This window comes from Pelodiscus sinensis, chromosome 8 (genome assembly GCF_049634645.1).
Source record: "Pelodiscus sinensis isolate JC-2024 chromosome 8, ASM4963464v1, whole genome shotgun sequence".
Classification (NCBI taxonomy): Eukaryota; Metazoa; Chordata; order Testudines; family Trionychidae; genus Pelodiscus; species Pelodiscus sinensis.
The window spans coordinates 1487378-1499660 of record NC_134718.1 but is presented as its reverse complement, the minus strand read 5'-3'; the positions used below and the strand labels follow the sequence as shown (position 1 = coordinate 1499660).

At 66.5% G+C, this 12283-nt stretch overlaps 1 protein-coding gene across 3 annotated transcripts in view; it reads right to left on the bottom strand.

The window, feature by feature from the left end:
- Positions 1–9883, bottom strand: part of LOC102444131 (prominin-1-A-like) — a 42325-nt gene extending 32442 nt beyond the window's left edge. The window contains exons 1-2 of one of the 3 annotated variants that reach the window (XM_075934495.1): positions 9424–9883; positions 4311–4507 (exon numbers count right to left, since the gene is read on the bottom strand). In XM_075934495.1, coding sequence (XP_075790610.1) covers positions 4311–4440 — 130 coding nt within the window. In that variant the 5' untranslated portion in view covers positions 4441–4507; positions 9424–9883. Of the gene's footprint in view, positions 1–2978; positions 3218–4310; positions 4508–7830; positions 7981–9423 lie in introns of those variants that run through there. The other 2 variants (XM_075934494.1, XM_075934496.1) reach the window with 2 other exon arrangements.
- Between the last annotated feature and the right edge of the window lie 2400 nt (positions 9884–12283).

Sequence of the window (12283 nt, the reverse complement as noted above, 5' to 3'; positions counted from 1 at the left end):
CCACACCTCCGTCCCCGCCCCACCGCCTCCTCTCCTCCCTCCGCCTCCCCCAGCCAGCCCCTCTCCCACCGGCAGGGCCCGCACCCAGCGCTCCTGCTCCCGCCCGGCCCCTCCCTCTGCGCCACCCGGGCCTCGAGGGCGACGGCTTTGTGTGCAAGGAAGAATGCTGAGCAAAAGGCCAGCACTGCCAGGAGCAGGGCGGGGGCAGCAGGGGGCGCTCTCCCCAGAGGCAGGGCTGTGCACAGCCCCGCCCCCTGCTCCGGCACAGCCCCGCCCCCTGCTCCGGCACAGCCCCACTCTGGCACAGCCCTGCTCCCCGCTCCGGCACAGCCCCGCCCCTTCTCCGGCACATCCCCGCCCCCTGCCCTGGCACAGCCCCACCCCCTGCTCCGGCACAGCCCCGCTCTGGCACAGCCCCACCCCCTGCTCCAGCAGAGCCCTGCTCCCTGCCCTGCCCTGCCCTCCCGCTCCGGCACAGCCCCGCCCCCTGCCCTGGCACAGCCCCGCCCCCTGCCCTGGCTAAGGATGTTTAGTATCGACTAACTGACTAAATCAAATAGTCGGTGCATTTCGCATCAACCCTTTGATCAGTCGATAGGGCGATTCCCCAGGGCTGTTGCTACACTTCAAAGGCGAAAGCGCCCAAGGAGCCCGGGGTCAGCTGGGGACTCCAGCTGATCCTGGGCTCCACACGGCACTGCCGCTTTGAAACACCGCAAGGGGCCTCACCAGGGCAGAGAGTCGGGGTCTGGCCCCAGGCTCCACACGGCGCTGCCGCTTTGAAACACCGCAAGGGGCCTCACCAGGGCAGAGAGTCGGGGTCTGGCCCCAGGCTCCACACGGCGCTGCCGCTTTGAAACACCGCAAGGGGCCTCACCAGGGCAGAGAGTCGGGGTCTGGCCCCAGGCTCCACACGGCGCTGCCGCTTTGAAACACCGCAAGGAACCTCACCAGGGCAGAGAGTCGGGGTCTGGCCCCAGGCTCCACACGGCGCTGCTGCTTTGAAACACCGCAAGGAACCTCACCAGGGCAGAGAGTCGGGGTCTGGCCCCATGCGCCACACGGCGCTGCTGCTTTGAAGTACCCCCCCCCTTCCCCCCTTGCTGCCCCTTTCTGACAGAGGCAGCAAGGGGGAGGGGGGAATGACTAGTCCTCTAGCATGTCGGCTATCCGACAAGCATTTGCTTATTAGATACTCCACTAGTCAACTAGTCCTTCACCTCCCTGGCTCCGGCACAGCCCCGCCCCCTGCTCCGGCACAGCCCCGCCCCCTGCCCCGGCACAGCTGACCACAGAAACTGATCAAACCAGTCAGAGCTGCGTGTTTGCAAGCTGCAAAAGAAACAGGCGCGATGGGGCAACAAGGAAACAAGGCCAGGGAGGCAAAGGGAGCGGCTAAGGACAAAAGCGCCTCAGGCTGGCCCAGGCGGAAGGGGGGGGGTTGATTCAGGGGGCCAGAGCCCCCTGGGCTGGACGGAGGCGGCTGGTGAGCAGCGCCCAGCAGCCGGAAGCTAAAGGGAAAGCAGCCAGCAGCAGCTGGCGCAGCGGGACCGGCTGGCGGATCCCAGGGCTGCCCGGCCCAGGCTCTCCGCTGACCACAAGCAGCCAGGCCCTTCCTCGTAGGGTTCATGTGTGAAACGGTCCCTCCAGCACAGCTGAGCCGTTCCCAGGCGGCCTCCCACCCCCGCCCCTGCCGACCGGCCTGCATTGCAAACAGGGAAGGGTCGCGATCCTCGTTCTACAGAGCAGAGAAACTGAGGCAGGAAAAGCCCAAAGCCAACGCTTTCCCTGACCTTGGGTGCCCACGTGAAGGCCTCCTCCAAGGGACCTGACTCAGAGGGGTGGGCCCCACAAACCCATCTCTGGCCAGGGTGATCCGAGGTGCTCCAACCTGTGGAGATCAGGGCCCCAGGCTGCACTCCCAGGCCCGAGCCCCCCCCCCCCCACACCCCTGCCCTGAGCTCACCTGCACCCCACACCACCCAACCCTCTGCCCTCCAGCCTACTCAGATCCTGCCGCACCCCTGTGACGCAGCGGGGGTCGGAGTCGCCCGGTCTGCTTTGTTCTGTGGCACGTGATTGCTGCTGTCCTGTGGTACCCCGGGCCGTGCCTCGGTTTACCTGGGCACTGCATTACTATCTAGCTAGGGATGGGGGATTCCGGGACTCACTGAGGAGGTGTGTGCAGCCCGTAAGGAACCTGCACCTGGAAGGAAGGTGTGACCACGAGATACCTTTGGCCGGGGACAAAGGAAGAGGAGGGGCTGCAGGGACTTAGCTGGGCTACTGGGTGTGGGGGAGTCTGGCTGGCTTGGGGAAGAGCGAGGGTTAGGGACGCGCTGAGCATGGGCTCGGCTCCCTGCCCCCCAGTCTAAGAGCCGCTGACGGATCAGCCCTCCAGGAACTTCTTTTGTCACCCAGTTAGTTTGACCTTGACGGCCCCGCGCCGGGAGCAGTTCCCCAGGCTGGCTGTGCCGCGCATGCAGCAGCACTTCCGTGAGTTTGCTTTCAACCAGCTGCCTGTTACGGTCACTGGGTGATCCCGAGGTCTCACGTTCTGGGAAGGGTAAATAACACGCCCCGAGTCACTTTCTCCACACCCGCCTCGGTCTCCTGGCCCTCCGGCCGCCCCGCCCTCTCGCTCCTACGCCGGGAGCCCCTGCGCTCTCGTTTCCCCGCGGGTGGCTCTGATCCCTGGCCCTTCTCTGCGCTTGTCCCACTTCTAATCTCCTGCTGGGGGGGCGACAGAGCTGCGTGCCGTGCCCCAGGTGTGGATGCTCCTGGCTGCCTACACAGTGGCACGGTGCAATTGTCACCCCTTTCCCAACGGCGCCTCGCAGACCGCCTGCTGGGACTGCGGCTGCACCTCGAGCAGCTGTTCTCAGGGAGTGAGCCACAAGGACTCCCCGGGGTGCAGGGAGCAGGGGCACCCGGGCGCACAGCTCCGGCAGAGCCAGCAGGAAGCCGGGTTGCGGTACCTGTAAGAAACTAAGTTACTTTCCCTGCCGACTCCAAGAGCTTTTTCTTGGCGTATTCGATGCCGTCCCTTGCACGGCTAGTGGGGTGTTTTCCAGCGGGCATTACGCTGCGTTCGGCACACTGGTTTTGATCTGCCGCTCTGTTGCCAAGAGACGCGGCGCTCGATAGCAGCTTTTATTGCTCTTCAAGACACAACAGACGCACGTCCCGTAAGAGGCCCCCACTCCCCGCCCAGCTCTCCCTGGTAGCCCAGGACCCACAACACTGCCGGCCTGGTGCTGCCCAGTCGCCCCGCTGGAGCGCTGCGCTCTCTGCCTGGGACTGACCTGCCCGGGGCAATCCTGTAACCTCTGCCGACTGCCCCCTGGCTGGCCAGCCTTTGCCTTGGAACTGACGCGTAACCAGTCGACGGCCGCGTGACAGGGCAGGGCTGGATCAACGCCCCAGAAGTCATCCCTCCAGGCCGGAGGCCAGGCCCTGCGCAGGGCTGCGGGCCGCACCCCCCGCTCCCCCAGGGCTCTCAGCCCACAGCCCGTCTGCAACACTCCTGAGGCCGAGAACCCCCACCGCAGCCCCATGGATAAGGAGGCAGAGCTGAGAGGGCTGGTGGGGCTTGGGGTAAGGTGGGGAGGGGAGAGGAGTCTGGCTGAGATGCACCCTCTGTCCCAGCTGAGTTTCTGCCCCGTGACCCATGAATGACCCCATCCTCCATGCCCCCTTTGTCGCCACCCTGAACCTTTCCCCACTGGCCCCTGTTATGCCCTCCTGCCAGCCAGCTCCCCCGTCACTCCACCCCCCCGGACCCCTCACGTAGCAGGGGGCTGCCAGTTCAAAAGTAAATCGTTCCTTTAACAGGCCTGCCAGGCTCCGGCATCCCTCCTCCAGCCCCTAAGCATGTTGTAACCCGCACCACAGCCCTTCCGTCTGTTGCACTGCGCATTACGCCACCACAGACTGTCCTCGGGCCCCGCGCGCTCCAGCCGTGCATCCCAAGCCCATCCCATCGACGGGGAAACTGAGGCACGGGGCAGGCGCATGACCAGCCCAAGCTCAGCCGGCCGGTGAGCAGCAGAGCCGGGTAGAGAACCCAGGGGTCTCAGGCATGGGGCCATGCGGCCTCCCACGACAGGGGAGCAAACAGCTGTGGGGTGGCTGAGCCGTGAACGCCGGGCCGGCCCCGTGCACGCAGAACCGGGGTGGGACGCGGGGGAGCTGGGAGGGACCCAAGTCACCCAGGTCTGGCCCTGCCCTGCTCCACATCAGCCACTGCCCCCACCCTGGGGAACCCCGAGGGAGGGGAGGGAGCTCTGGGGCAGTAGGCAGGGGCTTACCAGCTGGGAAGGCGTTGGGCTGCACCAGCGCCAGGAAGGAGTGCACCATGCTGGAGACGCCGGGCAGGCTGCCCGCGGAGGGCACCGGCTCCGGCTGGTACTCCGGCTGCGAGACATTCTGCAGGGCCATCCTGGGCCGGGCCCCAGGGCCGCCGGGGCAACAAGCTGGCTCCTCGCTGTCCTGCCCGGTCAGGCTCCTGAGAGAGACCAGAGTGTGAGCAGGGCGCTGGGCCCAGCAGGAAGTAGGGCAGAAACTCAAACACCTGTTGGTGCTTTCTGCCGGGAGAGGCAGGGAGGGGCTGGCGGGCAGCGGCCCAGGCAGACAGGCACGGGATCCACGCAGCGCAGCTGGGCGGGCCTGGCGCACCGCACACGGGGCCCGGGGTGGGGGCACCCGAAAACACTATGGGGGGACGCTCCTTCCCAGAAGCCTCCGCTAATTAGTGAGGAGAGCAGCCCAAAGGCACCGAAATGCAAACAGCACCAGGCCGGCCCACCCGTCCCCCTCTGGGGGCTGACGCAGAGCCTGGCAGGGGGTCGGGGGATTCCGGGCCCCAAAACAGAAAGGCGGCCCTGGGGTGGGTGCCCCCTGGTGCCCTGCTCCCCAGCCATTAGCAGGCGGCTGGGAGGACGTGGTTCCCCCCTATGTCCCCCCATTTTTTTGCCCTGATTGTCACAGACCCTGGCTTGGCCCACGGGTGCCAGAGACCCCCTCCCCTCCGCCCCCCATCTCAGACCCCATGTTGGGGGCAGAGAACTCATATCCAGCTACATGATGCCCCAGCCAGCCCCCCCCACCGGCCTCTGGCCAGGCCTGGCTTGTGGGGTAACCCCGTGCGGCAGCCACCAGCCGCTTAACCTGCCCCCCCCACCCCAGCTGCGCTTAGAGCAGAAAGTCTCTGGCTGGGCCTAATTAACCCCTGCAGGGCAGTAGCACTGTAGGTGGGGCATTAACTCTGCCCCCAACATGTGGGGCAGCCCGGTGGGTCAGGTGTCTGAGGGGGTCCAGAGAGTGTACACAAGTGCCTGGGCCATGCCTCCTCCCGGGGGGCTGCAGACAGCCCATCCCCCGAGTAACAGGAGAGCCCCCAAGCCCATGGGGAGTAGGTGACCCCCAGGGATGCCCCTGTCCCCCAGTGCCCAGCCTGCAGCTCTGCCCCGGTCCCAAGCCGGGGTCAGGCTGTCGGCCAGCGCCTGGAGGGTCCAGCCCAGGGCTGCAGGCGGGGTCACAGCTCACAGTGGGTGGCCCATGCCAGCCCCAGTTTGGGTCCAGAGCACCCAGTGCTGAACTGGGGTCAGGTTGGCCAGCCTGGGCAGGGATCCAGCCCCCACCTTGCCCTGGGACGGGGGGTTGGGAGTTCAGGTCCCCGTGTTCTGTTCCCAGCCCAGCAGGGCAGTGGGGGCTAGTGGTTAGACAGGGGGCTGGAAGCAGGACTCCCGGGTTCTGTTCCCAGCCCGGCAGGGCAGTGGGGGCTAGTGGTTAGACAGGGGGCTGGAAGCAGGACTCCCAGGTTCTGTTCCCAGCCCGGCAGGGCAGTGGGGGCTAGTGGTTAGACAGGGGGCTGGAAGCAGGACTCCCGGGTTCTGTTCCCAGCCCGGCAGGGCAGTGGGGGCTAGTGGTTAGACAGGGGGCTGGAAGCGGGACTCCCGGGTTCTGTTCCCAACCCGGCAGGGCAGTGGGGGCTAGTGGTTAGACAGGGGGCTGGAAGCAGGACTCCTGGGTTCTGTTCCCAGCCCAGCAGGGCAGTGGGGGCTAGTGGTTAGACAGGGGGCTGGAAGCAGGACTCCTGGGTTCTGTTCCCAGCCCGGCAGGGCAGTGGGGGCTAGTGGTTAGACGGGGGGCTGGAAGCAGGACTCCCGGGTTCTGTTCCCAGCCCGGCAGGGCAGTGGGGGCTAGTGGTTAGACGGGGGGCTGGAAGCAGGACTCCCGGGTTCTGTTCCCAGCCCGGCAGGGCAGTGGGGGCTAGTGGTTAGACGGGGGGCTGGAAGCAGGACTCCCGGGTTCTGTTCCCAGCCCGGCAGGGCAGTGGGGGCTAGTGGTTAGACGGGGGGCTGGAAGCAGGACTCCCGGGTTCTGTTCCCAGCCCGGCAGGGCAGTGGGGGCTAGTGGTTAGACGGGGGGCTGGAAGCAGGACTCCCGGGTTCTGTTCCCAGCCCGGCAGGGCAGTGGGGGCTAGTGGTTAGACGGGGGGCTGGAAGCAGGACTCCCGGGTTCTGTTCCCAGCCCGGCAGGGCAGTGGGGGCTAGTGGTTAGACGGGGGGCTGGAAGCAGGACTCCCGGGTTCTGTTCCCAGCCCAGCAGGGCAGTGGGGGCTAGTGGTTAGACAGGGGGCTGGAAGCAGGACTCCCGGGTTCTGTTCCCAGCCCAGCAGGGCAGTGGGGGCTAGTGGTTAGACAGGGGGCTGGAAGCAGGACTCCCGGGTTCTGTTCCCAGCCCAGCAGGGCAGTGGGGGCTAGTGGTTAGACAGGGGGCTGGAAGCAGGACTCCCGGGTTCTGTTCCCAGCCCAGCAGGGCAGTGGGGGCTAGTGGTTAGACGGGGGGCTGGAAGCAGGACTCCCGGGTTCTGTTCCCAGCCCGGCAGGGCAGTGGGGGCTAGTGGTTAGACAGGGGGCTGGAAGAAGGACTCCTGGGTTCTGTTCCCAGCCCGGCAGGGCAGTGGGGGCTAGTGGTTAGACGGGGGGCTGGAAGCAGGACTCCCGGGTTCTGTTCCCAGCCCGGCAGGGCAGTGGGGGCTAGTGGTTAGACAGGGGGCTGGAAGCAGGACTCCCGGGTTCTGTTCCCAGCCCAGCAGGGCAGTGGGGGCTAGTGGTTAGACAGGGGGCTGGAAGCAGGACTCCTGGGTTCTGTTCCCAGCCCAGCAGGGCAGTGGGGGCTAGTGGTTAGACAGGGGGCTGGAAGCAGGACTCCCGGGTTCTGTTCCCAGCCCAGCAGGGCAGTGGGGGCTAGTGGTTAGACAGGGGGCTGGAAGCAGGACTCCCGGGTTCTGTTCCCAGCCCGGCAGGGCAGTGGGGGCTAGTGGTTAGACAGGGGGCTGGAAGCAGGACTCCCGGGTTCTGTTCCCAGCCCAGCAGGGCAGTGGGGGCTAGTGGTTAGACAGGGGGCTGGAAGCAGGACTCCCGGGTTCTGTTCCCAGCCCAGCAGGGCAGTGGGGGCTAGTGGTTAGACGGGGGGCTGGAAGCAGGACTCCCGGGTTCTGTTCCCAGCCCAGCAGGGCAGTGGGGGCTAGTGGTTAGACAGGGGGCTGGAAGCAGGACTCCCGGGTTCTGTTCCCAGCCCAGCAGGGCAGTGGGGGCTAGTGGTTAGACAGGGGGCTGGAAGCAGGACTCCCGGGTTCTGTTCCCAGCCCGGCAGGGCAGTGGTTAGGTCCCGCCCCGCTTTGTGCCTCAGTTCCCCCCCCCCCCCCCCGCGCCGCTGAATGGGCGGCATCAGGCCCGGATTGCCCCGCCCGGGTCTGGCCCTGGCGGGCGGGCGGGGTGTGGGGCTCCGTGGGGCAGGCTCCCGCAGCCCGGCGGCGCTTACCCTGGCAGGCTCCGTGCGGTGCGGGGCGGCGCTGGCTCGCCGGGCGGGACCCGCTGAGCGCTCCCCCAGCCCCGGCCGGAGCGCCAAGTTCGGCTCTGCCCCCAGCCAGCCCCGGGCGCGCACAGAGCCCGCCCCCCGCCCGGAGACCGGGCCCCACGGAGACCTCGCGTCCCAGGGACCTGCCCCCCCAAATCTTCACCCAGAGACCTGCCCCCACCCTGCCCCTCTCAGAAACCTGCCCCCACCCTGCCCCCCAAATCTTCACCCTGAGACCTGCCCCCACCCTGCCCCCCAAAATCTTCACCCAGAGACCTGCCCCCCACCCTGCCCCCAAAATCTTCACCCAGAGACCTGCCCCCCACCCTGCCCCTCTCAGAAACCTGCCCCCACCCTGCCCCCAAAATCTTCACCCAGAGACCTGCCCCCACCCTGCCCCCCAAAATCTTAACCCAGAGACCTGCCCCCCACCCTGCCCCTCTCAGAAACCTGCCCCCACCCTGCCCCCAAAATCTTTACCCAGAGACCTGCCCCCACCCTGCCTCCAAAATCTTCACCCAGAGACCTGCCCCCACCCTGCCCCCAAAAATCTTCACCCAGACACCCTGCCCCTACCCTGCCCCTCTCAGAAACCTGCCCCCACCCTGCCCCCAAAATCTTCACCCTGAGACCTGCCCCCACCCTGCCCCTCTCAGAAACCTGCCCCCACCCTACCCCCCAAAATCTTCACCCAGACACCCTGCCCTGTCCCCTGGCACTGCGCCTCCACTTAGACCTGGCTCCACATATGGTGCCTCTGCCCAGAGACCCTCGGCCCCTACTCTGCCCCCACACTCCATCTCCTCCCGCCCACCCCCCTGCTCCCCCCACACTCAGACCCACCTTGCACACACGGCCCTGGTGAGCCTAGCACGAGGACTTGTGACTCACTGGTGCCCCTGTTGTGCTCCTCACACGGGGCACCGGGCAGAGCCATGTGTTCATCTGGGCATGGGCTGCACCTTGCAGCCGGGGGGGACGACTCTGCTCCCCACCTCCCCTGCCCACCGGGCTGGAGTGGGGTCTGTGTTCCCAGCGGCTCAGCCAGCCGTGCCCGCCACTTGCTGGGAAGTTTTCAAGCTGAGGCTGGAGCAGGCTAAGCCTTGAAATGACCAGTCATTAGTTAACCCAGGCAGGGGCTGGGCTGGGACCGGCTGGGCGGGACGCGTGGGTCACCCCAGGTGACATGGCCCACGACCACCAGCCTGGCTGGAAGGAGCTGGGGGAGGGCACCTCTTTGTCCTGTGCAATCTGCTGCCCCATAGAGCCCCACACCCAGCCCCCTACCGTGCTGAGTGCAACTGGGGTAAGCGGCTGGGGTTGGCAAACTAGGTCTGGGCCCGTGCCAAGCGGCACGTCCCTGCAACCGCTATCCCGGTACGGACGGACGACAGCACCCCTCCCACGGGAGCCGTTCGCGCTGGCCCCCCCCATTTTATCCTGTGGTTTTGCGTTTAGGAATCACACCGGATGCTTGTAAATAGTCGGCCAACGGGTGGCAAATCCAGCTCTTGCCAAACAGCCGTTTACAGGAACGCGCCTCGGAAACATGGTCACCTGCATGGCAACGTGTGTGCGGCCGTCCACGTCGGGAGGGCGTGTGCTGTGCGCAGCCTCCGGTGGAATGTGCCGAGTTCCGGCCGGGATTAGCCTCTCCCCACTTCCTCGTCGCTTTCATTCCCGAAGTCCGGGCGGGACAGGAAGTCCCCTCGTGGCCGACCGGCCCTTCCTCCACGTGCCTCTGGGGAAACACAGCTCGGGGCTCCTGTGACGGCGCGGCGGGGGGCCCGCCCTGCACCCCCGTCTGCAGCCAGACGTGACCCTCGGCCGCCAGTGGAGCAGAAGGGTTATTGGTTCGCAGAGACCGGCCTGGCTTAGGGGCGATGCTGCCACAGGAGCCAGGGCAGAGCCTTAGTCCTCTCGGGGGCAGGGGTTCCCGGCCCCTGACACCCCCCCGTCCTGGACTTAGTCTGCTCTCCTCTTGCGTCCCCCAGCCAAGGCTGCCCCAGCGCCCAGGCCCTACCCCCCGCCGTCCCCACCTCCCTTCCTTTGTCTCTCTCTAGGAACAGCCTTATCCGCTCGGCTGGGCCTACGTGGGTGGGCCAATGTGGGGTGAATCAGTGGGAGTCAAACGCCACAGCCAGCTGTGAACACGGCTACAAGACAGGCAGCTCCCCGGGGCTGTATGGAGCCTCTGCACCCGGGGACCTATCCGGAGGAGACCGTGGCTTTAGCCAGCTGCTGCGCCGTGCAAATAGCTGCCATGCGCCTGTCGAGCCGGGCAGCAGGTGAGGCGGGAGGCTCTATTCGAGGTCCAGGGGAAGCGCCACCGAGGCCAGCCGGAGGGTCTTGTGGAGGTCGCGGTGTTACGCGCTAGTCCGAATGGCCCCCGGCGGCAGGCGCGCCTCGGAGATCAACCCCCCAGCGCCCCTCGTCCCTCCCACTAGCTACCCGGGCGCACAGAAACCTGGCCTGCAAAGTGCCGGGGGCCCGTTTTCGAAGGGTGCCGACTGCAGGCGTGAGCGAGCCGCACGCTGCGCCGTGACGACAGCCGGGAGCTCCAGGGACGGGACCCCTTGCGCTGGGTCACTGACACGGGGCAACCGCAAAGGATGTTGTGTCTGCTGTCATGTCTGAGTGTGCGCGCGTGTGGCGCGGGGGGGGGGGGGCGTCTGCTCTGTGACCCGGGGGTCCCTGCGCTGGGATGGGAGATTCTCACCGACTCACCCACATGTGGATTAACCCAGCCTCCCAGGGAGAGACAAAGGGGGAGGGGGAGACTCGCACCTGGCTGGGGGGCAGGGCCTGGGAGGGGGGCAGTGGCTGTCGGGGAGGCATGGAGAGCAGAGGCTAAGCAGGGGCCTAGGGACGATGAGCCCCTAACCCTGGGTCTGAGGCATCCTGGCCCGGGCCCCTGTAGCCACATCCCGTCTGTGCGGGGCTGTGCCCTGAAGGAGCAGTGAACCCCTCTCGGTTCTACGCCTGGCGGAGTCGGTTCTGGCTGCCACGGGGCTGCAGGAACGGGAGGCCCTCGACTGCGTCGTCACAGCGTGTGTGTGCGTGCGCATGCCTGTCTATGTGGGTGTCTGTCTGTCTGTCCACATGTGTCTGTCTGTTCAAGAACAGCGCAACGGGCCAGGAATGGTCAGTCAGTGACTGCTAACTAGCTCGGCTCCAGGGACAGGCGCCCGAGAGGCCAGTACACCTGAGCAATGTGTCTGAGACCTGCAAACCCGCCGGTCCCATGGCTGCTGACTTGGGACCCAGGGATCGGTCACTGGGCCACGTGACCAGCCCCCGCTCGGAAGGTACTAGGGGTGGATTTAAAATGCCACGTGGCCGACTCCATCTTGTCTTCAGTTCAGCTCCTGATCCCAGATGCAGCCTTGCGAGGGGCAGCGAGCGGGAAGAACCGGGGACCCGTCCTGGCGTAGGATGTAACCAGACTCCTAAGCTGGCAGGTTGTAACATCCCTGCTGCAGCCTGCACCGAGAACTGGGGGACTGGTGCACGGAACGTATTCTCCACAACCACCTCGCCCGCCACCTTTCCTTTTTGTCATAAACCTTCACACTGTAGATTCTAGAGGGTCGGCCCAGCGTGATTTGTGGGTAAGATCCAGAGTGTAAATTGGCAGGGATCTGTGGCTGGTTTCTTGGACTGGGAGGACCCGTTGGGGGGAGGTGAGATCGGGTTCTATAGCCCCTCACCTGTGTGTTAGGCCTGGGGCTGACTGTGGCACAGGGAGAGCTGGGGTGTCCGAGGGGTTTTGCCCATCAGGCATATGGCTGGCCAGGCAGGCAGCTGGAGCTCTGTGGGGCTGGTTTGCAGCCTGTTTGGGAAGGTCTCCAGTCTGGGGTCATAAGGAGCCCCAAGTTCAAGCAATTTGCCCTGAGCGGATGCCCTCAGCGGTGCCCAGACCCGGCCTGGTCCCCCCCCAACTGTTCCTTTGCTCCTGCTGGCAGCTTGTCTCCACCCCCAGGATGGGCACAGCCCAGGGGAGCTGGCTGGGAAGCTGCCAGCTGCAGCCGCTTAACTCCTTCCTGCCCTGGCGGGGAGATGGGGGTGCAGCCTGACAGCCCCCCTGCCCGCCGGGCTAGGCTCCCCCTGCTGCCAGTGCCCCCATAGCTGGCTCAGCGCCACCCCTGGAGGGAAGAGGCCTGAAAGAAGCCCCCACCCCACGGTCCGGGGGGAGGCCCAAGGCCCAGGCGGCCGTGGGCAAGGCAGGCTCAGCTCACCAGTAAGCGCAGGGCTGATACCGCGGCAACAGGCGCCAGGCACGGGCCATGGGCCCATTGCAACAGGCTGGTCCCAGGACAGCGCCCGCGGGGCATCTCGGTCCCAGCCCACAGGGCACCGGCAGGGCCAGGCCCTTGGCGTCACTGGCAAATGGGGGGGCACCTGGCTCGTCAGCAGG